This window comes from Larus michahellis, chromosome 11 (assembly GCF_964199755.1).
Source record: "Larus michahellis chromosome 11, bLarMic1.1, whole genome shotgun sequence".
Classification (NCBI taxonomy): domain Eukaryota; kingdom Metazoa; phylum Chordata; class Aves; order Charadriiformes; family Laridae; genus Larus; species Larus michahellis.
Genome location: NC_133906.1, coordinates 624,642 through 651,621, shown reverse-complemented (window position 1 = coordinate 651,621; position 26,980 = coordinate 624,642). Strand labels below are relative to the sequence as shown.

At 62.2% G+C, this 26,980-nt stretch overlaps 2 protein-coding genes across 3 annotated transcripts; one reads left to right on the top strand and one right to left on the bottom strand.

Annotated features, from left to right (window-relative positions):
* Nucleotides 1-2,689: 2,689 nt before the first annotated feature.
* Nucleotides 2,690-10,029, bottom strand: HBEGF (heparin binding EGF like growth factor). 2 transcript variants are annotated; one of them, XM_074604386.1, is made up of 6 exons: nt 9,862-10,029; nt 9,300-9,470; nt 6,688-6,865; nt 4,527-4,682; nt 4,322-4,414; nt 2,690-3,241 (listed from the first exon to the last, which is right to left on the bottom strand). In XM_074604386.1, exons 1-5 carry the CDS (start codon nt 9,902-9,904, stop codon nt 4,342-4,344), a joined length of 621 nt encoding a protein of 206 aa, XP_074460487.1. In that variant the 5' UTR covers nt 9,905-10,029; the 3' UTR covers nt 2,690-3,241; nt 4,322-4,341. The 2 variants fall into 2 exon arrangements, with proteins under 2 accessions (XP_074460487.1, XP_074460488.1); XM_074604387.1 differs by having other exon boundaries at nt 2,690-3,199; nt 9,862-10,009.
* Nucleotides 10,030-14,023: 3,994 nt separating this feature from the next.
* SLC4A9 (solute carrier family 4 member 9) lies at nt 14,024-26,918 on the top strand. The gene is made up of 22 exons (XM_074604411.1): nt 14,024-14,292; nt 16,108-16,268; nt 16,440-16,589; nt 16,714-16,775; nt 16,852-17,009; nt 18,785-18,872; nt 19,163-19,317; nt 19,926-20,042; nt 20,255-20,429; nt 20,717-20,850; nt 20,965-21,236; nt 21,903-21,958; nt 22,054-22,236; nt 22,377-22,490; nt 23,114-23,275; nt 23,475-23,653; nt 23,885-23,957; nt 24,182-24,250; nt 25,153-25,326; nt 25,745-25,931; nt 26,041-26,511; nt 26,794-26,918. Exons 1-22 carry the CDS (start codon nt 14,024-14,026, stop codon nt 26,916-26,918), a joined length of 3,534 nt encoding a protein of 1,177 aa, XP_074460512.1.
* Nucleotides 26,919-26,980: the final 62 nt, after the last annotated feature.

Here is a 26,980-nt window from a genome sequence, read left to right as displayed (position 1 = left end):
GTGCCCCCAACTCCGCGGGTGCCTGGGGACATTTGTGTCACCCTCTCTGCAGTGGCAACAAACCCCTGGGAGGTGCCTTGCTGTGGCAAAGCCTGTCCTAGGCTTGGGGCTTAGGGGCTGGGTGAGCAGTTGGGAAATGCCAACAGCCCCAGTCAGGAGAAAAAGCAGCCGAACGGAGCCATGCGCAGGGCTGCTGCCGCCTGCTTCTGAAGGGAGGCAGCAGGGGTGCTTCAGCCACTTTTGGGGTGTCTCTGGCTGCTTTGTCCCTGCTCCAGTGTGCTGCTGTCCCTTCCATCCCAACCCTGCCACACTGATGGCCAAAGGTGCTGAATCACAGGTGCCAAGGTGCTGGGGCAGGCAGGGGAGAATTGGTTATTAAATTAGCTAATGCAATATATTGGAATTTTTTATTAAATCTACATCTGGGATTTTGGAGGTCTCCTAACTTTGACCCTTGCTCTGGAGAAGAGACTGAGAAGAAGCTGCAGGGCTCTTCTCCAGGTGCACAGTCTCTGCCCGCAGCAGGACAGAGTGGGCCCAGGCAGTGGGCTAGGGGACACACTGGGTGATGGCGTTTAGTGGCTGGGCACATATTTTGTCCCCCAAAGACAAGCCAGGCACAGGCATCAAAGGGATTTGCCAGAGGTCACAGTATGGAGTCAGTGTCACAGGCAGTAAGCGGGCTTCACACAGTGGCAGTCAGGAAATGCTGCGGCCGGTGACGTGTTTGTGCTCCTGGGCCCGTGCCCAGAGTAGGGTGAAAGGCCAGGCTGCGGGAGGCTACTGCCTGCCTTCACCAGGACCAGTGCTCAGCTCGGCTGGCTGCCACAGTGGCCCATTGCTGTCCAGGGGGTCAGTGGGGTGGCAGAGACTGCTTTCCTGGCACTCCATTCCTGCAGGCACAGTTGGATGAGCAGCCTGGCCTCCCCCTGCAATGCGTGGGCATCCTGGGCAGGGCAGAGCCCACATGCCCCTGTTTCGTGGCCACAACCGCAGCCGGACCAGCTGCCCTGGTCCTTAGCTGGGAATAGACCATCCGTAGGACTGTCAGCTTTTCCCAGCCCAGCGGGACAGAGGGAGACAGCCCAAAGATCCTGCCAGCGTGCTACTCCCTACATCTCCAAAATATATTTCCCATCTTGGCCTGTTAAATTGCCACTTATGGGCAGCCCAGCCTGCACTGCTGGCTTGCAGAGAAGCAAAGTGGACCAGGACACGTTCTCACAGGGAAGGAGGAGGGCAGCTAGGCTCCAGTGGGAAATTCCAACTGTCTGCACAAAAGTCTTCCAGCAGAGTATTCCCCGTGCCCAGCGGGGTGACATGGAGCCCCACGCACGCAGAGCTGCCCGCCACGAAAGGCGGCAGGGCTGGAGCGGGGAGCAGCAGCAGCACAGCAAGGCAGTGATGCAGCCAGGTGTCCCGGAGCAGAAGGGCCTCCTGCACAGCAGATGGAGGTGTTATTTGCTTCGTAGACATTGAGACAGGACCAAGTTTGGAGTCTCTGATTGAACCGTCACTCCCACAGCATTAAGGTTGAGATTAGCACAAAGCACAGGCAGTAACTTGTTTCCCTGGCTCTGGGACTCAGGCCATTGCAGCTGCTGGGGCTTTAGTCTCCAGGTGATAACACCAGGGTACCCGTTGTCACTTCCCATCTGCCATAGCCCTGTACTTTAGCCCTTCTATCTCAAGAAGCACTGGAAAGCCAAAGTATTGCTGCATTCCCCCTTCTCACACCCCAGGTTTTGCTGCTGCCCAACTTACCATCTGCACAAGAGGGATGAACCTACACACTCACTTCCTAAGCAAGCCCTCTCCCAGTGAGCATAAGGCTTATTTCATACTTTACCAGAGCTAATTTTTAGCTGAATTAGGCCAAAAAGCTCAGCAGATTGCTCCCCGCCTGGCTTTAGCGCACACTGTAGGATCAGGAGTCAAAAGCAGTAGCTTAGCACTCCCCTTTGAAAACCGAAGTTTGACATCTGCTGAAGGGAAAGGGGCTGGAGGAAGGCAGGTTTCCTGCAGAGGAAGAAGCCCTTTCTCCCTGCTTTGAGGCTGTCGACTAAAGCTAGCGTCTTACCCTGAGCTCAGCTCCCCCTGGGGAAGATCAGGGAAGAGGAGAGAAGTGGTTTAGGGCTTATTTTTACTGCAAAATCAGGAATCAGTCCTGAACCGCCGTCTGAAATGATGCTTCCTGCAATGACACCAGCCCCAGAAGCCCGCAGCCACTCCAGGAATTGCTGGGATCCCCTGCAAGGGAGGTGTGAGCCCACTGCTTGATTTTTTTAGCCAAATGCTGGCTTAAAACCAGGAATCAATCCCATTTGGATCAATCAGTGGCCAGAGCGGCTTCGCTTATACTGGGGACAGCTTTGCTTGATAAGCAGACACCCAAACATCACATCCCTCCCCAAGGCATCAGCTGGCAAAGACGCAAACCACAAAGAAACACAGCTGGGGCTGGCCTGGCTGCAGGCTCCCGCAGGACAGATCCTGCCACCAGCCCCTTGCACCACGCTGCTCTGCTGCGCCCTAAGGATGACACGAGCGGATCCAGCAACCCCCACCACACGCTCAGGATCCCTGCCACTGCCTGCAGTACCCCACTAGCCAGGGCACAGTGCTCCGTACAGTCTTCAGAGGTCTGACTCCTTCCCACCTCCATCATTAAATGAACAACCCAAGCGTTCGTAACAAATGTTATTTATTAGAATATTACATTGCACTTAAAAAATAAGGGAGGTCTGACCCTGTCGTCTTGACCTACATGAAGGATACAGGGCCAGACCTACAATAAATATAAATACTATGTACAGTTTATCTAAAATAAATATATAATTTAAAATGAAAAACGTCTTGTTAAATAGCGGTTACCCTCCCACCCCTCCTGCGCCTAAGAAAGCCCCGAGCCTGGTCTCCTCGCCTTTCACAGTTTGTTCCTCGGCATGCACCGCAGTGGACAGAGAGCTGCTGGAGAGCCCCTCTGCTGCCAGCTGGCCAGTCTCTCTCGCCTCCAGGCAGCCGCCTGACCGACAAGTGCCTCTCCCGAGCCCCCTCCGTCCCGCGGATGGCCACGAAGCTCCCTGCAGTGACACCGTTTCCTGACCAGCCATGAAGCGGGTGCTTGTCCTGCTGCTCCAGCGAGCTCCCGCTGCGCTGCGGGCTCCCAGGGACGGCGCTGGCTCCACGGCTCTCGCCTCTTCCAGGAGGTAGAAGTGCATTAGTGCCGATCCCTGCAAGACTGCAGCAGGAGAGCTCACAACACAGCCCTGCATGGCAGAGCCAAGGTGCCCGTCCCACCCAGCCCGGCGGGAGAGCCCTCGCAGCCACCGGAGCCCCAGCAGCAACAGCCACTCGCCACCTTGCAGAGCTGGACCTGGGAGGATCAGAGCCAGGATGCCGAGGGAAGAGCGGCTAAGCATCACACCCCATGTCCACCATGCTTCCCCTTCCAGGGACCATTGCACTTTTTCCCCTGGACACATCCACCCAGAAATCCCCAGGGCAGAAGGGACAGTGATGAAAACCTTGTGCTGAATCAGCTAAAAAAAATCCCACTCCCGACACGATTACCAACATCACAGAAATTCTTTGAAGGCATGACTTCATCCTCACAAAGAACAAAGCTTTGTCTTTTTTTTTTTTTTTTTGGAAAAGAGAAGTAGCTGTAATACATTTGGGCACATCTAACGTCAGGGCTTGGACTAGACCACAGGAAGTCTGCAAGCTTTCCAGCGCGTGGCCACCCCTGGGCAGAGCACACCCCACCGCCCAACCAGAGTAACATCGCGTGGGGCTGGCAGCAAGCTGTCCCCATGCCCAGCTGCAAGGCATTACGTTGGTGCAAGTAATAAGAAGAGTAGGAGTGAAAAGGAAGGGTGGTGTGGGTTTTTTTTTTTTTTTGTATATGTATAAATAGAGGCAATATCTAAGTAGGGGAAGTGACTCAGAGGGTCAGAGAGGGAGCAGAACGAGTTGGGGGGGGGTGGGGGGTGGAGGCCAGAAGCAGCTTCCCCACTGCCAAACATCTAGAAAGCGTGCAACAGGGCAAAGCAGGGCCTTAAGGTCAGAAAGGAGGAGGAGACGGTGGTGGTGGCCAGGGGTGTCAGGGGACAGGAGCCTGCGGAAGAAGAGGAGGAAGGAGGGCTGGAGCCCCAGGGCAGCCCAGGCTCTTGGGCCAAATGGTGCTGCTTCTCCAGGCTCAAACTGCCTTCAGCTCCTGCCTGGCTGTGGCACATGACCCACATAGCAGTCCCAGCCAGCGTGAACAAGCAAAGCCCCACCAGCCCCACTGCTGCCCCATGCCCAGCCAGGAGCTCACCTCGCCAGCACCCGGCATCCTCAGTGATTCACAGTGATGCCCAGCTTGATTTTCTCTTCATTTTCTACATTGTAGGCACCCCTCTTGTGACACCTGTGAGGCCAAGCAGAGAGATGCTCAGAGCACAAAGAAGTCCCCGCTACCCTCCCCTGCATGTGGTCTTCCCGGGGATGTGGATCCAATGGCTCAGCCCCATCCCACTCACCTGAGCATCAGCAGGGCTGCGATGATGACGAGACACAGGGAGGACAGGACAACAGCGACGACAGCCAGTGCCGTGGTGTGGTCGTATGCGCTGGGCTGGCGCTCCACAGGCAGCGAGAGGCCGTGGCATCTCTCTCCATGATATCCTGGCTGGCATCTGGGTGAGAAGAAAAGTCTTAAAGGTTGGTAGTGACCAAGCACAGAAGATCATTGGGTCCCTCACACCCCCATGGAAAGGACCTGCCTCTTTGTTCAGCCTTAGTCAGCACCCTGCCTGTTCCCCTTGGTCACCATCACCTCCCTGGTGTTAAGTTTCTTCTGCCCCAAGCACCAAGTGAAGACTCCCAGAAAGGTTGAGCTCCCCCAGTAAAAGGCACCAGGGTCTGTGCTCTTCCCAAGCATCCCCAGGCAGAGCCAGGCTGCCCAGACCACCTCTGGAAGTAGAAAGCCTCATGCAAGGGAGGAGAGAGGCAGCTGGACCAGAGCTCAGCACTCCCCTTGGAGCAGGATGCCCCTGCACACCCTGCCAGCCAGAGAGGTGCCACCTCCCTGCAGACTCAGGGGGTTACTCATGTAACAGAAATAACGCTCCCCAGCAGAGCTGCAAGGCTGCCAACCCTCCCCGTGAGTCAAAGCACACTGATGCGACCAGATATATATATCTCTCTATATCCAGTGCCACTGACCCTCAAGCTTATCTCCAAGATGGGTTCTCAGCCCAGCCCTCCTGCCCCAGCTTCCAACAACTCCATGTGCCAGTGCCACCTCCCAGCCATGGCAGAAAGGCTGAGCACATGGCAGAGGTGTGGCACCCAGCTTGGCAGCATCCTCATCCCACCCCGGGGACCAGCACAAGGAAGCAATGATCCAGGAGAGCCTGTGACATGGGCAGCCAGCCTCCGAGAGCAGCCACAACCAAGTGACACAAGGCCTTGTGGAGGGCACTGGGGCAGTTGCCTGCTGTTCCTAAAAAACCATGATGGCTCTGGGAAGATGTCACCCAGGGATGGGCCACCAGACTGGAGAGCCCCAGCCGGCCCCCAGGCCCCTCCTGCTTGCCCATGTCCCAGGGCCCGCGTTCCCCAGCCCCAGGGATCCGGGAAGGGCAGGGGGCTGGGCAAGGAATGCCAGGCAGGGGACTGTCCCAGTCCTAGGCAGAGGGTGCTGCACCCCACATCGTGCTGGGTCACCAGGGCCAGCAGAGATGTCCTCTTGCTGGCAGTCCCGAGCCCCCTGTGCAAGGGCCCAACTTCATGGCAGCTTCCAGGCAGAGAGAATCTAAGCGGTTCAAGGAGCTATGCGGAGCCTGATCCCTGCGGATTGCAGGGCACGAGATCTTGTGGGCACCATAAGCCAGGGAGCTATTATCTTCCCCAGGCTCTGGGCGCAGGGCTGGGTGGCTCAGAGGATTGATAGCAAAGAACAAAGCCTCTTATAGATCTGCCAGCTCAACCCCTGCCCACGTCAGCAGGGATCAAATGCACACCCCGGCTATTTCCCATGGTAGCAATGCTGGATCCAGGTGCCCCGGCAGCAGGCTTTCTCCTTCGCTTGCCTCATCTACTCCCTGCTCTTTACCTGCATCCCAAGGGGGTAGGGGGGGAGGTACACAGCCCTGTCCTTCATCAGGGCCAAGGGACAGCTTGGGCATGGCTTTGGCAGACTGTCCCTAAAGGTGCTGCCTCCAATCCACCTGGCTGGTGCCAAGGCAGAGATGCTCCTCCTGCCTGCACCAGTACACCCCGACAGCCGCGGGAGCCCTGAGCTCTCAGCCAAGGCTGGCAGCAGTGAGGGACGGGGGGGAACGCAGGCTTTCAGAGTCAGGATGGGGTCTCGCAAACCAGATCTGCCGAACACCTTGGCTGCAAGAGCCCAGCCCCTGCTCATCGTCCTCTGAACCCCACTGCTGCGGGTCTCCGTGCAGCAGCTCGGCCGGAGCTCACTACGCCAGCAGAGGATACCGGGTCTAAGTCCACAACGGGTTTTGGTGGGGTATGGACATTGCTCAAGAAGCACAAGGAAGAGGCCAAGTCAGAACTGTCCCTGCATGGACTGGGAACACGCACTAAAAATATCTCCTCTGCTCTTCCTCTGCCCAGCCTGGAGAATTGAAGGAACCATGACTAAGGCTCCCCCGGCACAGGCACACGCCAGCAACTCACATGCAGGAGGGAGCTCCCAGCTCTCGGATGTATTTGCACTCGCCGTGAATACAGAAATCCTTGTACTTCCGCAGACACGGGTCTCTCTTCTTCCCCAGGCCTTTGCCTTTTCTTTTTTTATTCCCGTTTCCTTTTTTCTTGGGAGTAACCAGGCCTTGAGGCTTTGACAGGAAAGCAACTGGAAAACAATTAGGGAAGGAGAAAACAGCGGTCAGATCACCTCCGTGCACCAGAAGGCAGAGCGGCAAACCCCGGGCTGCTGCAGCCAGCTCAGCCCTGGCACTCCCGCAGCCCTTTGTGCGGCGATCTGCCCCCGAGCAGAGCGGGGCGGGGGGCGTTCCCATTTGTGGTTTTTGTTTTGGGTTTTTTTTTTTTCCAGCTTCTCACAAATATCATGGCCTTTCCGATTCATAAGAACAATTCTCAAGGAAAGAAAGGAATCAGGGTGGGGGGAGGGGGGAAACAGAGCTTTATGCATCTCAAATGTTGCTATTATATGCACCAGTTTCCACTGAACATAGAAAATTGCTACTTGCCCCTTTACTAGCTTTTATTTCCCTGATGAGTGCAGTCTTTTGTAAGACCCTATTCATGACTCTGACCGACTCTCCTTCCTGTGAGCCCAGAGCAGGATTAAGAGAGCAAGCCTGGCTTAATTTTTAGCTTTGCAGAGCCAAAGAGATGGCAAGGACAGTGTCCCCGTGAATTAAAAAGGTACATTTTAATTGCGGTGCAGAGACCAGTGGCTTTTGGTGCGAGGCCAGCTCCCCGCTGGGTTGGTGGGAAGGAACCAGAGCACTGAGCTCCTCACCTGGGCACGGACCAAAACCAGCAATCTTATGGAATAGTTTTAAGACATGCAGGTGCCCCCAAAAAATCAGCCCACAGCTTGATCGTGCGAGGTGCCTAGATGCTAGAGAGCGCTCACTGCTCTGAGAAGGACTGCTTGGCTACCCCCGATACCACTGCGCTTAACTCCAGTGAACGCCGGGAAATAGGAACTGCTCGAGGAGGAGAGGGCAGCCAAGTCCAACCTGTCGAGTTGTAACCTGCCTAATTCCTCCTCAGCTACTTCCTGACGTACCCAAGCCCATCTCCTCCTCCCCGCTGAGCGCCTCTCGTGCTGCAGCACACCAGTTGCACACCTAGCAAAGTTATTTCGCTATTTCGACATCCTTCACACCGCGCCTGGAGAAAACTGATACTCCGGGAAACTCTGCGGCTTGGAGAAACCCCCGGATCCGGGTGAGGCCCGGGGCTCTGCCCCAGGCTGGCAGCAGGGGCTGTCCCCTCCCCTGCGGGTTATGTCCTGACCCTCCAGGCCATCTCCACTGCCTCCACCCCTCCTCCCCAAGGCTCTATCCAGGACAGCCAGAGAAGATTTGGAAGATCTTGCTGGTAGGAAAAGTCCGGACCAGGTGGGCAGGGGGATGCTGCCGCTCTCCCCCTACTCAGACACCCTGGGGGCTGCCTTCAACATAAAAGGCACATTTTTTTTGTCCATAGCTCAGCTCAGGGCGTTGAGAAAGCGCTCCAAGAGGCTGCGGCTTCAGTAACCAAACATCCCCCACCCCCTCAGCCTGTCCCACAGATAAAGGGTGAGCCCACGCCTGCCAGATCACCTGCTGTAGGACAGGGTCCCCTTCTCAGGTGGCTGCACAGAGGAGCAGGCTGGAGCATGTCCCCCCAGCGGGAGGGGTAACAACATTTCCCAGGGGCTGCATCCCCTTGGATGCAAGGGGGTCAGCCCACTTTTGCAGGTTTTTTGTCATAGTCCCAGAAAGCAAAGAAAAACACGTGAAAAGGGGAAGATGAACTGCACGGGCAAAGCGTGCTCCTCCTAGTGCCAGGTTACTGATCTCAGCATGTCACACGTGCAAGGCACAGGTACAAGTCACCCTCGTCAGGCTGCGATGGGCCCCCCATCCCACCCCCATGAGAGTCCCCAGGACACTGGCTGGTCCCAAGCTGGGGGAGAGGAGCCAAGCATGAATGCCCAGCGAGCCTAACAGAGCGACAGTGTCCTCAACGCCCCCGTAGCGGGGACTGCCGGCTGACTAACCCTGCCTAGGTATGAGGAGCAGCCGTGTGTAGGCGGCGGGTGACTCACATCGATCCCCTTGCCACCCGCCACCACGGGCACCATCTGGAAGGCGGCATGGGCCGGGGCTGCGCACCTAAGGGCAGGAGCTGCTGTGACCCCCTGAAGGGCTCTACCTTCCATCCGGTCAAGGAGTTAGGGGCCCCGGGAACCCTTGGGATCCCCGTGCCAGGGACTTTGGGGACACGGACAGCCCCTGGCGCAAGGCGAGGAGTTGCCAAAGGCCGGTTGCCCCATGGGCTGACCCCACTCTGGGCTGCTGCCAAGGGCGCTCGGTACCCGGGGACTGGGGGCTGCCCCGTAGCTCCCCCCGAAGCGGAGCGGGACTTGCTGCCGGGGCACCCGCGGAGCCGAGCCCAGCCCATCCCGGCCCCTCCGCGCCCTCCTCCCGGCTCCGACCGCCCCCAGCCCCCGCCGCCGGCCCGCCCCGACCCCACTCCCGCCGCCCCGACCCTCCCCACTCCCGCCCGGGACGCCCAGCCACCCCGGCGGCGGCTCCGCCCGCCCCTACCTCTCGGCAGCTCGCTGAGGTCGTCCCCCGAGGCCGCTCCGCCGCCCTCCTTCTCCGGGCTGCCGCCGAGCAGCGGGGCTGTGGCCGGGACCGGCGCCCCGCCGCCGCCCTTGTGCAGCACCTCGTTGTGCAGCTCGTCCCGGCCCAGCCCGCCCGCCGCCGCCGAGCACACTGCGAGGGGGGGGGAGAACAAACGGTCAGGCTCACCCTGCCCCGGACCCCCCACGCGTGACCGGCACAGGGGCCGATTTTTACGTTTGCCTCCGCCCGTGCCCAGGACCGTGCTACCCGTGCGCGGTACCCTCCGCCTGGGGCCGGGGACGTGGCCACGTAGCCCGTGCACCCCCAACCCCCCCACTCGGGACCGCGACTGTGCCCGCCGTTGCTCAGGATCACACACACACGATCTCACACACACACACGCACGTGCTCGGGACCCCCCACGCGTGTCCAGCGCTGTGGACGCTTTTCCCAGCACCAAGACCGGGGACGCGTCGCCCTCCGCCCGGGACCCGCGGCCGCGTCGCCCCCCGCCCGGGACCCTCCCCACGCGTGTCCGCACCTGCCGCCAGCAGCGCGTGGATCAGCACCGCCCGCCCGTCCATGACCCGGGGCGCTCGCGTCCCTGCTCCTGCTCCTGCTCCTGCTCCTGCTCCTGCTCCTGCTCCTGCTCCTGCTCCTGCTCCTGCTCCTGCTCCGCACCGGCAACCGCTCTCCGGCAGCGCGGCCCCGCGGCGGGTAGAAGGCGGCGGGGCGGGACGGGGCGGAGCTGCCCGGCCGTCCCGCCCCCGGGAAGGGCTTCCCCGGCAGCCGCGGGGGGATCCCGCTGGCCGGAGCCCTCCGGGGTGGCGGGGAGCCGGGGGCTGTGGGTGGGTGGGGGGGGGGGACCCCCTGCTCCGGCGCTGCCGCGGATGGGGGGGCTCATCAGTCACCGCCGCTGCGGTACCCCCTGTCCCCAGCCCGGGCCGTCCGGCGCCGTGGGGCTGGGCAGCCCAGGGGAGCTGATGATCCCTTTGGGGCTGCGCTGAAGCTGTGGCGGGTGGGAGATGGCTGAGGGAAAGCAGAAGGGAAACTTCATTGCCTGGTGCCGGGCAGGGGAGAAGAGGGGGGATCCCGGCGTGCACCGTGGCACGCTGCCGCAGGCCTGGCGGGTCTAGTGCCAGAGGTGGCCTGGCAGGATTCGGGAGGGGAAATGCACCTCACAAAACCAGCATCAGACAAGAGGCAGGACCTCACGGTTCAGAGCTAAAACCTCCTCCTGGCCTTGGTGATGGGGTGGCACCCTGATAGGGGACAGACTTCCATCCGTGTGCCACCCCGTACCGGCAATGGGAGAAGGGTGGTGGTGGCAGCGTGAGATAGTGGCGGAGACACTTTTTGTCCATGAGGCCACGTTTGTGCTCCGATGGAGAGCCTGACTGGTTCAGTCACAGCTTCGTCTTGCAATCCCCTCCTTGTTGGCCACTGTCCTTGTCTCTGCCGTCCCATCCCATGGCTGTTGTGTTTGGGGCTGCCAGCACTTCTCTGTCCCCTTCACCCTGCTGGCAGCCACGTGTTGTGTTTGGCCTTGTCCTCAGCCCAGGTGATGTCTCAGAAAATGCTGCTGACGTCAGCACCGGGGGCACATGGAGTCTTGTCCCAGCTCACGTTCAGGTCGGCTGCAGCCCCTTGCTGGTTCCTCAAGGTCCCAAGCCCCCAGCCCCGCTGCCGGTTTGGGTTCAGCAAGGCGTGATTAAGTATTCCTGCCATTGTTGTCAGTGTCTCCAAGGAATACTGCTGGATTTGGCAACCCCCCCCGCTCACGCCCTCCTTCTTGCTCAGACTTGACTTTTGCAATTGTTTGCTGGATGTTTTTCCTTCCGCCTCCTCCAGCCATCAGCCCGAAAGACTTTGGCAGCAGAGCGAGGTGGGACAGTGATGGCCCAGCTGAGGGGCTGCATCCCTGCGGAGCCCCGCGCAATGGCTCCCCGCGCATGTCGCTGCATGGGGATGGGATTTTTTCCCCCTGCCAGTTCCCCGCCATGTCCCCGAGGCCGGGTGTGCGCAGGCAGTGTTTGCCAGCTGACCTGGCACCTCGGAAGAGGGAGGCACCGGCTCACGTCAGCTGCCACGGAGGTTGTTGGCACAGAGGGCTGGCAGCGGGCAAGGGGGGGGTTGCAGGCTGCGGTTCCTGTCTGCCTCCTGCTGCCTGCCTCCCTGCCTCGGCCTCCCTGCCTTCTACTGCCTGCCACAGCCTCCCTTGCCTCTGCCTCCCTCTGCCTCTGCAGCCTTCCCCTGCCTGCAGCCCCCCCCAGCCCCCCCACCTGCGCCTGCTCCCCGCCATACACACCCTGTGCCAGGGGTCGGGCTTGGGCAGCCCTTACAGGAGAGGGAGGTGAACCCCAGAAGGTTTGGGTGCCCTGGGGCCTCCCTGGCTCTCCTCAATCATTGGGCCTGCCACCAAGGGTCTCCCCGCGGTCCCCACCCTGGCCAAGGGCATTTCCCCCCCCGCCACAGCACCCGCCTTGGGCACACGCTGGTATCGCAGGGCGAGCATCTGGCGGGCACGGCGAGCACGGCTGGGGGGCGAGGGCCAAGGGGGAGGCAGGTGCCAGGATCCAGCCCCGCGGGCAGCATTGGTCCCCCAGGAGGGTGGCCCCGGGGAGCACTGTGGGAGCATTTTGGGGACAGGAGGACAGGGCACGGGGCAGGGCGGGGGCACAGGGCAGCCTGCTAAAGCCACCCCCAAGTCCCCAGGCCTCCGCATGGGCAAGGGGGCCTGCGGTGGTAGGACCCGTGGCAGCGCTGAAGCTGGAGGAGGGCACGCGTGGCAGAGCCAGGGGACAGCTGGCCAGATAGGTGACCCCTGCCGCTGTCTGACCCCCCTGCACTATATGACCCCCTGCCATGCCGTGTTATCCCCCCCACACACCATGTGAACCCCCCCCACGCTGTGTGACCCCCCACAAACACTGTGGACCCCCCCCATGCTGCAGAACCCTCCCCCGTGTGACCACCCCCCACGCCATGGACCCCCGTCGTCCTGTGTGAACCCCCATCACTCCATGTGACCCCTGTCAGACTGTAGGAGCCCTCAGGCCCTGTGCCCCCCGCTACGCTGTGCGACTCCCCCCATGCCTGTGACCCCCACGCACACCATCCAAGCCATGTGGCCCCCCCACACTGTGTGCCTCCCCCAGTGTGCAGCCCCCCCTGCTCAGGGCAGGCTCCCTCCCTCCTGCATCCACGGGGGAATCGCAGCCTAGCGAGGCATTGACTCCGGCCTCGACCCTTCCCTGCGCTGCCCCCCACCACCATCACCCTGTCCCACCCCACACCCCTCCCGGAGGAGCTGGGGGGTCTCCAAGGAGCCAGGGGTGGCCTAAGCCGAACCCTGTGCTGCACAGCTGGGGGATGCATCCGCAGCCGGGGTGCCCTGGCGTGGCTTTGCCCCCGCCGTGCTGCAGGCTGCTGCCTTCACCCCTGCGCTAAGGGGGGCAGAAGGAGGCCGGCCCCGTTGGGCAGCTGTTGGCGCTGGAGTGAAGCTGTTTGTGGGGCTGGAAGGAGCCCCAGGACTCAGCTGTAGGGTGGGGGATGGGGACGGGCGCAGGGGAGGTTTGGTTGTACGTGGGGATGGTGGGGATGGTGGGAATGGTGGGGAGGGCAGTCGCTGCTGCCTCCCCCGGGGCCAGATCCAGCACCGGCAGCTCCTTAGCCTCAGCTCCCGGCCCATCCGCCGCAGGGCAGGTACGAGCACCCCAGGGCCCAGCGCCTGCCCACCCGCGCTCCCCTGAGATGTGACTTTGGCCATGGTGGCACCTGGTCCCGCGCCAGGCTGCTCCTGAGGCTAAATCCTGCCTGGGGCCGGTGAGCTCCAGCACAACCCGCCTGTGCTGGCCGGGTGTTTGTGTTGCCTGCCGCCGTGTTTGCATTGCACACAGCTTGGCTCTTTGTTTGCACGGAGCCGAGGGAGCCAAGCCCGGTGACGGCGGTGGTGGGCATGCCACAGGCAGAGCAAGCACTGGGCGCTGCTCTCCGCCGGCAGCACCATCCTGGCCGTGCCGTGCCCCTGTGCCTGGCACGGTGATGTGGCTGTGCCTGGCATGGTGATGTGGCTGTGCCTGCATCCTTCCGGCCCGCGCACACTGCAACATCCGCTCGCCCACCACAGCCCACACAGACGCCCTACGCACGTGGGGATGGCCGCAGCCCTAACACGCTCCTGGGCCTTGCTGTGAGCCCCGCCACCAGCAGTCCCCTCTTGCCTCACTCTGGATTGCCTCGGCATTGACGCATCCTTCCCCAGCGCACGTCCCCACATCCCCTTTCCCAGGAAGAGCTGCCACAGGGCCATGCCATGGGCGCAGGCACCGATGCTGCGACTGGCTGTCCAGGATTGGCCTTGCCATGCCCTCACCAAAGCCTCGTGCGGTGCGGGAGGGCTTGGGGACACACTGCTCCCCCAAGTGCAGCTTTGTCCACGTGGGTCACTAGAAGGAGGCAGGGGGTCCCCCGGTCTCTGGCCCAGGGGGGTGGCCGGGGGTGGCAGGAGCCAGCCATGCCAGGACCCGCGGGGCTGGACCCGGTGTTTTGAGACCGTTGTTTTGGGCTCGGCTCCTGTGTATTGGTTTGAGGCCAGTTTAAACTGGTTCACAGCTTTTATAAGGTGTGGGACGAGTAGGATCCTGTGAGTGCCAGCAGCTCCAGAGGCGAGCCCACACCTGTGGGTGCCAGTGCTGGTGGCCATGCGAGCCCACGTGCCCAGAGTGGCTGGCACAGCTCTCCAGGAGGCAGACGCCTGCTCACAGCCCAGACCAGAGGGGAGCAACTCTGAATCTCCCTACCAAGCTTTTGGCTACAGCATCTTCCCCTCCAGCATGGCCCCAGCAGCCAAGAGAGCCGGTGTCGCCCAGCAGCGGGAGGACTGGGGGGACACCAACTGCCCACTGCTCTTCGTTCAGCTCAACCAGCTCCTCAGCACCCCGGCGGGGCCGGAGTGGCGAGAGATGGCCAGGTAGGCACGCCTGCAATGGCCACGCTGCCTGGCTACGCTTTTGGAAGCTCAGCCTTCAAAAGCCCAACTCTGATGGAGCCCACGGCACCTCCCAAGGCTGGTGGTTCCTCAACCTTGGCCCCAAAGCAGGGCTGCTCACTGCCCTCTGCCCCCACCGGTGCCTGCTTCTGCTGGCTCAAGGTGCCTCGTTTCATGGGAGAGAGCACGGCGTCAGGCAGGGCGCAGGCAGTGACCCTGCAGGGGCACAGTGGCCTTGCTTCTGCTCCTGCCTTTGCTGCCTCTCCAAGGTTCCAGCAGCTGAGCCGGGGCTGGGACAGTGCGTTGACGCTCCCTGGATCCGGCTGCCCAGCGCACCTCCGGAGGCGACCAGGGGGTTAGGCTGGGGCAGGGAACGATGGCTTGGCCCAACAGAGAGGAGCTGGGGCTGGTGTGGGGCAGGACCGTGGTTGGGCCCCACACCCCACACCACCCCTCCGCAGCTCGGCAGGGGCACGGGGACATGGGCCATGGGGGTCCAGACGCAGGGATGGGTTTGCCCCGGGGGTTGGATTGTCCGGGGGGGGGGGCAAAACCACTTGGCTGTCGCTGTGACGGCTCTCCCCAGCACTCGGACATCTTCTCCCTGACACGGCTGCCCGTTGGCACGACAGCGCTCTGCTGGGGCACGCTCTCCCCGTGCAGCACACCGAGCCACCCCACAGCAGCGCGCCCACCCATGGGGACAAAGGGAAGCTCTGTTTGCGCCCGGCATTAAAATATTTGGCACGGCCCGAGTGTGGCGAACAGCTCAAGACACTTCTGTTCTGACTCCAGAAAGCGCTGCTAACGGCAGGGCAACCCCCAGTCCCAGCACAGCCTGGGGACGGGGGGGTTGGGAGCAGCCCTGTGGGGAAGGACTGGGGTTACTGGTGGGTGGCAGGTGGGACGTGAGCCCGCACCGTGCGCTCGCAGCCCAGAAAGCCAGTGTCTTCTGGGCTGCATCACTGTCATGGTGGCCATCGGGTCGAGGAAGGGATGCTCCCTCTCTGCTCCGCTCCGGTGAGACCCCCCTGGGGCGCTGCGTCCGGCTCTGGGGTCCCCAGCACAAGATGGACACGGACCTGTGAGAGTCGAGGCAGAGGAGGCCACCAAAACGGTCCGAGGGCTGGGACAGCTCTGCCATGGAGAGAGGATGAGAGAGTTGGAGGGGTTCAGCCTGGAGAAGAGAAGGCTCCGGGGGGACCTTTGAGCCCCTTCCAGTCCCTAAAGGGGGCTCGTAAGAAGGATGAGAAGTACTTTGTACCAGGGCCTGTAGTGACAGGACAAGGGGCAATGGCGCCAAACTGCAAGAGGGCAGGGTTAGGTTGTACATAGGGAAGAAATGTTTCACAGTGAGGGTGGTGAGACAGAGGAACAGGTTGTCCAGAGGAGCTGTGGATGCCCCATCTTTGGAAGGGTTCAAGGTCAGGTTGGACGGAGCTTTGAACAACCTGGGCTGGCAGAAGCCATGCATGCCCATGGCAGGGGGGTGGCACTGGATGGTCTTTAGAGGTCCCTTCCAGCCCAAACCGCTCTGTGCTCCCATGACTGGTGAAATCCCCCTGATCAGGAGATCAGAGCGAGGTGTGGGTTGGCAGGAACGGGGACGTGACCGCGGAGGCTTCCCACCTGCCGCTGCTCTGCGAGTCCACTGCAGCCCCCTCTGAGCCCCCCAAACTCCTCCTTGCCTGTGCCAGCCCCATGCCAAGCTCAGAGTTTGACCCAAGCTCCAGCTCCCGCTGCCCGGCATGGGGGCACGGGACCACTGTCACTGACCCTGCACGTTTTCCCGGGCAGGTGGATAAAATTCGAGGAGAAGGTGGAGGATGGTGGGGTGCGCTGGAGCGCGCCCCATGTCCCAGCCCTGCCCCTGCACAGCCTCTTCCAGCTGAGGACGTGCCTGCAGAAGGGGACAATGCTCCTGGATTTGGACGCCCTCAGTTTCAAGGAAATAATTGGTACTTGGGGAATGCAAAGGTCACCTCCTGGGACGGGATGGTCACCAGGGAGGGTGTCCTGGGTGCCTGGGGTGGTTGTCTGCTGCTCCAGCAAAGTGAGCTTTTCCCTGGGCAGCCCCCCACCAGCCGGTGAACTGGGGGGACTCAGGGCTGTCCCCATCCCTGTTGCAGACAAGGCACTTTCCGAGCAGCCCGAGGAAGCAGAGCTGCGTCCCGAGCTGAGGGGACGCCTGGCAGCCCTCCTACTCTGCCAGCCGCGGCACCAGACCACCAAATCCCTGCTGCGGCTCCTCGCTGAGCTCGCCCTCTCTCCCTGCCAAGGTAGGCACAGCACCCAGCCATGGGTGGTGACATGGTTGTCCCACCCGGCGTCCCTCCGCTGCCACCAGCCTGCTGTTCTGCTCACTCGCACACGTGTTTTGCTGCTTCCTCCCTTTCTTTGCAGGGAAGGCCAAGAGCTCGACTGAGCCTGGGGCCCAGGTCTCCGAAACGCCTCTTAAGGAGCAGGTAAGGTGGGATGGAGCTGGGCTGAGAGCAGCTGCTGCATCCCGAGTGCCCAGCCGCTGCATCCCTTTCCTTCCAGCTGAGGAACCAATTTAAGAAGAAGGTCCCACCGGGGGCCGAAGCAGCCCACATTGCAGTTGGTGAAGTTGAGTTCCTGGAGAAGCCCTTCACTGCCTTCATCCGCCTCAGGCGAGGGGTGGCCCTTGGCTCGCTGGCTGAAGTCTCTCTCCCCAGCAGGTAAATGGAGCACGGCCGATGGCCCTGTGCCCGCTTCTCTCCCCGTCTCCCTGCTCCCCCCGCCCAAAAGGGCAAGGCTTTGCTTGGCGAAAGCAAAGGGTATAGTACCCAATGCCACATACAGTCCCAGAACCCTAGCTCACTGCTTCCTATCCTGCTTCTCCCAGCTCCATAGGAGCATCCCGCGACAGGCGGAGAGTGCAGCATCTGTTGGGCAGCCTGAAGGGGACACTCCCTGGGTTATCCCCACCTGGGCTGTGCATTCTCTCTCCCACTTAGGAGGGTCTGGATGCCCTCCACTTACTGACCGGGAACATTGGAGCTCATGGCTGGGAAGGAACGCAGGTTTTCAGGAACCTCTTGCCCTCCCGCTGCCCACAGTGCTCTCCTGAGCGGTGGAGTGGCTCTTGCGGCACTGTTGGCGTAGGGGGAAAGGAGCAGGGCAGGAGGTGTTTCTCCGTGGTTGAGGAGTCCATCCTCTGAAGCTGTAAGGGGAAATGGTCAGCGTGCCCCTTGAGCTGGGGACTTCCTTAGGGAGCACTGGAGGAGGCAGGCAAGGATCAGGAGGGACATTGCCACCTCCTGGTCACTCTGCCCAGAGCACCCGTCCTCCAGGAGCTGGGTGGAGCAGGACATCCGTCCACCTCCTGCTCTCTCCTTGGTGGGAGATGGGTGGCGGGTTCCCAGGGAGCCTGTGCAGGTCTCGAGGGGCTCACAACAATCCTTTGCCCTGTTATTTTCCTCCCCCAAACAGGAGGGGAAGGACAGCTTGTCCCTACCCGTCCCTTTGCCTGTGGTGCAACCCCCTTTGCTGGCCACTCCAGGCTGTCCTGTGGGCGCAGCCACCATCTCAGGGCTATCTCCCAACAGGCTCCATCTCTAGGATCTTAAGGTTTGCCCATTGCCTTGATGAAGACGCCCGGGTGAAAGCAATCATAGGTTGCTACTGTCACCTCCTGACCCCTTGGAGCAGGATCCAGGAGGCCTCCAGCTCTGATGTCCCATGTCAGGGCTGTAGCAGGTTCCATTGAGCCCTTCAGTCCTGCTTGTGCTGTCGGGGAAGTTTCCCTACCCCGTCTCTGGATGTTTGCTTGGGATACGATCACTGGAACCACTCTGCAGCCTCGGGGTACCAAGACTGTAACCATTTTTGCCAGTTTTGAAAAGAGTGGAGGTCTTGACTAAATATTTGGACGTGCGGTCTGTCTGGAGACCTTATTATTTCGCAGCAGCCTCTGAGGTGTGGGATTTTAGACATATTCTTCAAGGACTCTGAGCTCTTTCCTATTGAACCTGCTGCCTGTGCAGCTGGCAAGCTCTCCTACCCAAGAGCTCACACTTCTGCATCCTGCCTGCCAGCAACACCCCCACGAGCGTGACCCCACAGACAGCCCCAGTCAAGACCTTGACCCCACAAGACACCTCCAGCTTAGAGCATCACCCCACAGACATTCCCAGCCAAGGATGTCTCCTTCTCTGCCCCAAAGACCTGACCCCCACCCCCCCCATCCCATGTTTCTGCAGACCCTGTGATCCAGACAGGGTCCTGGTGTCCCCGTGGTCTCCCATGGGGTTTCCACAGGAGTGGAAGCAAACACGTGTCTTGCCTTTTCCCTCTGACCCCCTGCTTAGAGTGGCCACCCTTTAAGGTAGCAGCAGCCCCCCAAGACTGCCCAGCTGCCGTCCCCAGATCCCTGCAGCACCGTGGTCTCCCCTGGGAGAAGCATCCCCAGCGAGGAGAGAGCTGCTCAGGAGATGCGCTGTCTCGCCCTCAGGTTTCTCTTCATTCTGTTGGGTCCCCGAGCCAAAGTGAAAGCCTACCACGAGGTTGGCAGGGCCATGGCCACGCTGCTGACGGATGAGGTGAGCCTGGTGCAGCACCCATGGGTGGGATGGGCCCGGGATGAGGCCTAGGCTGAGGACACCGAGGCTCCTCTCCTCTGCAGGCTGCAGTGCAGGAGGCAGAGGATGGGTCCAGCTGATGGCCTCCCTTCCCAGGGTAAAAAACCAAAGTTTTGGGGTGGGTCTGTAGGATGCACCCATTTCACTGAAATGGATGGGTGCCTTTCTTGGTGATGGTTACGGGCTGGGAGGAAGGCTCCAAGGGGCTGAACACAGGGATGTGGTGGCTAAACCATGGCATCTCCCCACAGCTCTTCCAAAGGGTTGCCCGGCAGGCTGAGCACCGAGAGGACATCATTGCAGGGATGGAGGCATTCCTGGATGAGCTGACCGTGCTTCCTCCTGGGAAATGGGACCCCAGTGCCCGAATTCCTCCCCCGAGCTGTCTGCCGTCTTCGCACAGGAGGTAGGCTGGAGGGAGGGCACCCACAGCCTCTGCCAGCCCCTCTGCAGGGTCCCATTGTGACTGTGGAGACTGTGACATTGAAATCTCCATCTCCATGGGGGACTGGGGGACAAAGCCGTGCAGGAGCCAACCTTTGCCAGTGAGATCCTCCCAGCCAAGCCCCTCTGCAGCCCTGGACAATGACCACAGCTCTGGTCCCCGCTGCTGTTAGTCTTGCTGTCCCCACTTGGCAGGGGATGGCAAAACCACTCCGTGTGCCCTCCAGGGAACACAGGGTTTCAGCACTCAGATGTGAAACTCATCCTCTGAGCAGGACACCTTTGGCTCTTCCTGGCTCTTCCACCAGAACTGGTCCTGCTAGGGCTGGCTCCAGGGCTTGCTGGTTGGTTAATCATGGTTGGGTTGGAAGCGACCTTTGAGATCATCTAGTCCAGGTCCCTCATCTCCTCCTCCTGATCTTTCTCCTCCTCCTCATTATCAGGGATACAGGACATCAGGGGTGCAGCCCTGCTTGCACCCTTGTCACGTCTCATAGTGTCCCCTAGATGCAGCTGGGTCCTGAGGGCTCCAACCTGAAGCCTGCCATCTCAGGCTCTGGTCTGCCACAGGACCACCACGCACCCATCAGATCGGCAGTTGCATGGCAATGGGGACACGTCGGCAGCTGGGGACAGAGCTGGCTTGGGGCACCCACGCTCCGGGGAGGAACTGGAGAGGACGGGCAGGTAGGTGCCTGGAAGGACAGGGGTGGTGGGAGGTGTGGCCGGATGCTGAATGCAGGGCAGGGCGCTGGCTCTCTCCAGCACATGGGGCCGACATGTCCAAACCACTCTGGACTGGTGTCTCCTGGGGAAGGGACTGTCCCCTGCCTTGTGGCTCTCTCAGGGGGTGACGGCCAGCTGGAGGTCTGCTCTGACATCTCCCTCCGCTGCCCCAGGCTTTTCGGGGGGTTGCTGCGAGATATCCGGAGGAAGGCGCCATGGTATGGCAGTGACTTCTCTGATGCCCTGCACCCCCAGTGCCTCTCGGCAGTGCTCTACATCTACCTGGCCACGGTCACCAACGCCATCACCTTTGGGGGCATGCTGGGGGATGCGACCGCCAACATGCAGGTCAGTGTGGCCACAGGATGCCCTGCACAAACCCCACTTGGCCCAGCCTGCGGAACTCCTGGGTGCCCACCTCCCACGGTGCCTGGGGTAGCTAGCGGTGCCCCAGGGCACCCTGAGCATTGCCTGAATCCCGCGTCCTTCCCTGGCCTCTGCGGTCCCCGAGCACTGACCCTGCAGCGCAGGGAGGTGCGGGTAGCTGCCTGCAGCTGTGCCGTGGCGGGGGACAGGCCCGGGACCCCCATCCCTGCCGCATGCCTGGTGCCTGGCACCCCTCTCCTGCATTTCAGGGGGTGCTGGAGAACTTCCTGGGCACAGCTTTTGCCGGCTCCATCTTCTGCCTCTTTTCTGGTCAGCCCCTGACCATCCTGAGCAGCACCGGCCCCGTGCTGGTCTTCGAGCGCCTCCTCTTCTCCTTCAGCCAGTAAGTACCCTGCCAGGGACAGTCCCTTAGGCCACTACCCGTGGGCTGGGGCACAGGCCGCCATCACACTGGGCAGGTGTCATTGTTGAGGCTTTGGGTCAACCTTCCCACCAGGGACCACAGCCTGGACTACCTGGAGTTTCGTCTCTGGATTGGGCTCTGGGTGGCCTTTTTTGGCGTGGTCTTGGTGGCCACTGAGGCCAGCCACCTGGTGCGGTACTTCACCCGCTTCACTGAGGAAGGCTTCTGCGCCCTCATCAGCTTGATATTCATCTACGACTCCCTGAAGAAGATGAGGAGTCTGGCAGACGCCTTTCCCATCAACTGGCAGTATCGTCTGGACAACGTCACCTCCTACAGCTGCACCTGCAACCTCTCCAGCCCCGGTGAGCCCAAGCAGCCACGGGGCTGGTGGGGAGAACGGTGCCGCCGCCCTGGGACCCCGCTGGGATCCTGCCACCCGGCTAGACGGGGGAAGGCGCTGGAGGAGGAGGAGGCTGCTCAACCCTGACCACATTGGCACCTTCTTCCACTCCCCTCCATGCCCATCTGCCCCTGCCTCCTGGCACTGCCCAGGCACCGGGCAGGGTGGCATCGGGAGCAAGGAGAACTGTGGTCCAGCTCCCATAGCTCTGGGATGGGGGATGCCAGGGGCTGGAGCTGGGCACCTGGGTGTGTTTGCACTGCTCTTTCTAGCCTGGTCTGTAAATCAGTGGGTGTTTCCCGGGACCTGAAGGTGTGTCCACACCAATCCTGCAAATGGGACCCACACTGTGTACCAAAAGCGTCAGTGTTGGGCACAGCCTGGGGCCACTGGTGCCTCTGAGGGGCTGGTGCTTCAGCCAAGACCTTTGCAGGGGTGGGATTCTCCCCTTTGATGCTCCCTGGGCATCAGACGGTGCCAGGGCCTCAGGGGTCCCATGGGGCCCCATCCAGCACCCTGAGCCCTTGGAGAGAGGCTGGGGAGCTGCCCCGATGGCAGCACAGTCCCATTCATCCCTGATGGAGCACGCCCGTAGTGCTGGCACTCTGATCCCACCTTCCCCTTGCAGGTCACAGCTCCGCGGGGAATGACACGCTGCTCCCCTCACCCCTGGCCCCCCGGCAGGTACAGCCCCTGCTCCTGGGCGGGTGGGCGAGGGGTTGGGGGGTCCCCAGGTATCTGGGCATGACCCCTCCTCGCCGCCTGCCCTGTCTCTACAGCATCCTGCCACCCTGGCTGGGCTGAGCAGGACCCAGTGCCTGGCTCAAGGTGGGCACCTCCTAGGGACCAGCTGCCAGTATGTGCCTGATGTCACCCTCCTCTCTTTCCTGCTCTTCGGGGTCACCTTCCTCTCCTGCACTGCATTCAAGCGCTTTAGGAGCAGCCGCTACTTCCCTGCAGCAGTGAGCATCCTTCGGCCACACCGGTGGCATGGCCGCCCATCTAGACGGCATGGGGATGGCTCTGGGTGCTACGACCCGGGGGTGTTCCTGGGGCAGCCCCCAGCCCTGGCCAGCCCAGGCCAAGCCCTCTCCATCTGCAGGTGCGGAAGCTGGTGAGCGACTTTGCCATCATCCTGACCATCCTTGCCTCCTGCGCCATCGATGCCACCCTGGGCCTGGAGACCCCCAAGCTCCTCGTCCCCAGCGAGCTGAAGGTGCTGGCAGGGTGGGCACGGCGCGGCTGGGGAGTGGGTCTGTGCATCACAGTGGCTCCTGTCCTTCCCACCGCCGAGTCCAGCCCTACAGGGATGTGGTGTGCGCCCCAGCAGACAAGAAGGGTTTGAATCGCAGCCAATCCCACACTCTGCAAATAACCTGGCTCGGTCCAGGATTAACTGTGTCACGGTACAGCCCACGCTGGAGTGAGAGCCACAAGGTCAAGTCCAGGCTTGGGTTCCCTGCCCTGGGTGTGGAGCAGGGCTGGCAGCACCTCAGAGCAGCCCGTGCTCACTGCTGCCTCCCTGGGCTTGCCATCATCAATGCCCAATGCCACCTCTTCCACCCGCTCCCAGGAGTGCGTGCCTGGCTTCTGGCTTGTGGTGTCCAGGAGCAATCCCCTGCACCACCACAGCCAAGATGTCCTTGTGGGGGGCTGGGGGGTCATGCTGCCCAGGAGCCTCCCCAGGATGAGAGAGGATGCTTTTCCTCTCCCCAGATGGAGCATCCCTGCGTGCCCACAGGGCTCCGGCCTGCGTACCCAGGGCTGGTCCCATCACCCAGCTATGCCGCAGACCCCACAGGTGGGTGGCGGCTGCCATGACCCTTCTGCTCTCTGCAGCCCACAAACCCAGCACGGGGCTGGATCATCTTCCCCTTTGGAGCCAACCCGTGGTGGGTCTGCCTGGCGTCTGCGGTGCCCGCCATCCTTGTCACGATCCTCATTTTCATGGACCAGCAAATCACAGCCGTCATCCTTAACCGCAGGGAGTACAAGCTGCAGGTGAGTGGGAGACAGGGGTCGGGCAGGACCCAGCCAACAGGGAGGACCCAGGTCTCGGCTGGACCCTGTGGGCCAGGGGGACATCCAGGGGAGAGAAGCACCCCGAACTGGCCAGCAAGGTGGGCAGACCCTACTGATGCCCCTCTGATGCTGCCTGGGCGACGGCTTGCCCCCAGCTGCGCTGCCTCTGCTGTTGCAGAAAGGAGCAGGCTTTCACCTGGACCTCCTCTGTGTCTCCCTCTTGATGGTTGTGACCTCTGCCACTGGCCTCCCCTGGTATGTCTCGGCCACTGTCATCTCCCTGGCTCACATGGAGAGCCTGAGGAAGGAGAGCGTAACCTCAGCCCCAGGCGAGCACCCCGAGTTCCTGGGCATCAGGTACGCAGTGAGCCCGGACCCTGCTCCAGGGGACCCCCTGCCCGTGGCTGTGGAGCCAGGGGCCAGCAGAGCCAGCCGTGGGGCTTCTTGTGTCTCCCCGGGGGTGCCACTGGTCCCTGTGGCCATCAAAGCTGAAAAGAGCAGAGACCCTGGGGACCCAGAGGACGGGCGGGGGCTGCGGGCTCCCGAGGGACCCTGTGGCACCCGTGACACCTGCGCTGCCTCCTGCAGGGAGCAGAGGCTGACCGGCCTGGCCGTCTTTGTCCTGATGGGGGTCTCTGTCTTCATGGCACCCGTTCTCAAGGTAAGGAGCCTGGCTGCTGGGTTTGGCCTCTTTTCCAAGGCTGGGGGGTGGCCGTATCCTGCAAGGCTGGGAGGTTCCCAATCCAGCCCAACTGGGCTGTCGGAAATCAAAGAAGCAAATGCCGCGGCCGTGTATGCAGGCTGTTATACAGGAGGGGATGCTCAGCGAGCACAGCCCCCTTGGGAACTCGCACCCCACGGACCTCTCGCCCCGCTGTTTTGCAGCACATCCCGATGCCGGTGCTCTATGGGGTCTTTCTGCACATGGGGGTGGCGGCACTGAACAGTATCCAGGTGAGCGGGGGCTGTGCTGGGGGTGCTGGTAAGGGCTGTTTTGGGGATGAGGGGAGTTGCTTGATACCAGCTCTCGCTGCAGAGCAGAGCCTGGATTTCAGCTCTGCATGATGTGCAGCCTGGCAGGGGTCTGTCCCCCGCCAGGCCCAGGACAATGAGGGACAGAGGAACCTTTCTGGGGCAGAGGAAAGAGAAAGGGAGGTATCTGGGATGTTGGGGAGCAGGAGCAATTTCTGCGTTGATGGATCACGTGGTTTTGGAGGAGTGGCGGAACCGGTGTATAACCCAGACTTGCTCTCAAAGCCACAGGGATGCAACCGTATGGGAGCTGCAGAGCTGGGACCTGCTGGTCCTTTGGTCCTGGCATTGCTGCTGCTGTGCCAGCTCTGTTCCTCTCCTGAGAAACCCACAGAGGGGAAAAAAATCCCCACTCCAGAACCATCTACCCTCCCCACACCTCTGAACAGTACAATTTCTTTGCAATTACCCTGCTCTCTGGATGACAGGCTGGGAAACCCCCTCCCTCCTTCTCTCCCTCTGCTTGGGGAATCCAGGGCTGTGCTCTGGCAAAGGCGGCATCAGTTTCCTGCATGCAGGGAGGGGAATCAAGGGGTTGTTACTTCTCAATTAACATTTTCGGACCAGCCTGAGTCCTTCCTAGATGTCTGCCTGGAAAGTGCTCCCCTGGCCTGGGGTGATGGTGGTACCAGGACTCCTGGTCTTGCAGACGAACTCACCCACCCAGGCACCACACTGGCAGCCAGCGCAGATGGCGGGAGGTCCAAACCGCAAAAAAAATAGAGAAAACCCATCCTGCCAGCTCCAGTCCCAACGCGGGGGGAGTGGGTGGGAGCTGTCAAAGGCTGGAGTTGTGTGACCCACGCGCCGTCCTCTTGCTACAGCTCACAGACCGCGTGCGGCTGCTCCTGATGCCAGCCAAGCACCAGCCAGACCTTCCCTACCTCCGCCACGTGCCCCTGCGCCGGGTGCACCTCTTCACCATCATCCAGCTGCTGTGCCTGGCCCTCCTCTGGGTCATCAAGTCCACCATGGCCGCTATTATTTTCCCAGTGATGGTATGACATCCCCTGTAATTGGGTGGCACCGCTTTGGTGCCAGGCTGGGTGCTGCCCACACGTGCCCTGAGCATCGCCGGAGCCCCGGCGCTCGCCTTAGACAAGGGACAGGGGCGCTGCCCTGGGTGGGGGCGCAGGCCCTGGCAGGTGGCGTACATGGGCGCTCAGACCCCCAGGGGCTGGTGGGGTCCCTGCAGGGCCACAAAGTGGCTTTGCCACCAACCTTCACCTCCTGGGTTGGGGCTGGCGGGGCTGTCACTGCAGGCACGGTCAATTATCATCCCGTGGGACCAAGCCAGGAGAGGTGACACGCCACTTCCCTGGCACTTATTGGGGACACAGAGGGGGTGTGAGGGGGATCCCTGGCCTCCCGCCCCGAGCACCGTGCGATGCTGACCCGTGCTTCACCCTGGTGAAGCTGCTGGCGCTGGTGGGGATCCGGAAGGGGCTGGAGCGTGTCTTCTCCCTGCACGACCTGAGCTGGCTGGACGGCCTGCTGCCCGGCGCGGCTGGGGAGGAGGTGGAGGGGACACGGCCCGGGAGGCGGCAGGCGGAGGAAAGCAGCGGCGAGGGGGTAGGTGATGTCCCGGGTGCCAGGCTCCTCCGTGCGGGGGCCGAGGCTGGGGAGGGCCGGGACGGAGCTGCTTGGCGGGGCTGGGGGCAGCAAAGCCCGGGAGCGCTGCCAGCCTCGTCCCGTCTCACTTCTCCCTCCAGTCGGAGCTGATGCCTCGCCGCGGGCCCGAGATCAACATCTCCGTGAATTAGGACCGCCGCCGGGGAGCGGGGCCAGGCGAGGGGCGGAGGAAGCCGGGGCCAGCCCGCTCCTGCCCCGCTGGGTCCGACGGCCGGCGGGCACGACCGGCCCTCGGCGGGGGCTCCGCCGCGGGCAGGGACGGCTCCCCCGGGTCGGGCTGCTCGAGGCCCGCTCCGGCCCGGCCGGCGGCGCTGCCAGCGACGGGCACCCGCGGCCCCCGCCCCGCGCCCACCCTGTCCCTGCCGCGCTTCCTGCCGGGCCCGGGCTCGGGCCCGGCCCCGCCCGAGCCCCGCGTCCCGTCACGCCGGTGCCCGTGGTGACAGCCGCCGGCCCCGCCCCTCCCGCCGGTGCCCCCGGCCCGGCCGGCAGCGCCGACACAGGCCACGTGGCCGCGCCGGTGTCGTCACGGCGGGCGGGGCGGCAGAATGACGGCGCGCTCAGCCTATGGCGGCCCGCGCTCGGGGCGGGAGGGAGGGAAGGGAGGGGGCGGGCCGTTCCCCTCGATAGGCAGCGCCCGGCTCCAATCGCCGCTCGGGATAGGCGGGCGTGTGACGATCGCTCGCGCTGACGGAGACCTTCAGAAGGGTTCGAAGGGGAGGGGGGGGCCAGGGCACGGCAGAAACCAATCGGACGGCGCCAGGCGCTGTGCGTTGTGAGCGATGCGCCTTTCGACCAGTCGGAACCCGCGATCCCGGATTGGCTTTGACCGACAGCCCGCTCGCCCTATCGACGCCCGCAGCTCTGTGAAGGCACACGACTGATGTTCCAGGCGGCCAATCGACTCCCGCGGAGTTCAGGAAGCGAGGCCGGGGGAACGGGGCGGGGCGGCGGGCTCTAACCGTCTCGGCGTGCGCTCTCAAGGCAGCATGCTGGGAGCGCGTGACGCGACCCGGAGTGGCG

Excerpts from the sequence above, each read along its gene's own strand:
- HBEGF (XM_074604386.1), bottom strand. The coding sequence starts at position 9,904 with ATGGACGGGCGGGCGGTGCTGATCCACGCGCTGCTGGCGGCAG. Across the intron at positions 6,866-9,299 it reads CCTCAGCGAGCTGCCGAGAG|TTGCTTTCCTGTCAAAGCCT; the intron begins GTAGGGGCGGGC and ends ATTGTTTTCCAG. Across the intron at positions 4,683-6,687 it reads CTGGGAGCTCCCTCCTGCAT|ATGCCAGCCAGGATATCATG; the intron begins GTGAGTTGCTGG and ends CTTCTCACCCAG.
- SLC4A9 (XM_074604411.1), top strand. The coding sequence starts at position 14,024 with ATGCGAGCCCACGTGCCCAGAGTGGCTGGCACAGCTCTCCAGGAGGCA. Across the intron at positions 16,269-16,439 it reads CAGTTTCAAGGAAATAATTG|ACAAGGCACTTTCCGAGCAG; the intron begins GTACTTGGGGAA and ends TCCCTGTTGCAG. Across the intron at positions 21,959-22,053 it reads CACCCCTGGCCCCCCGGCAG|CATCCTGCCACCCTGGCTGG; the intron begins GTACAGCCCCTG and ends CTGTCTCTACAG.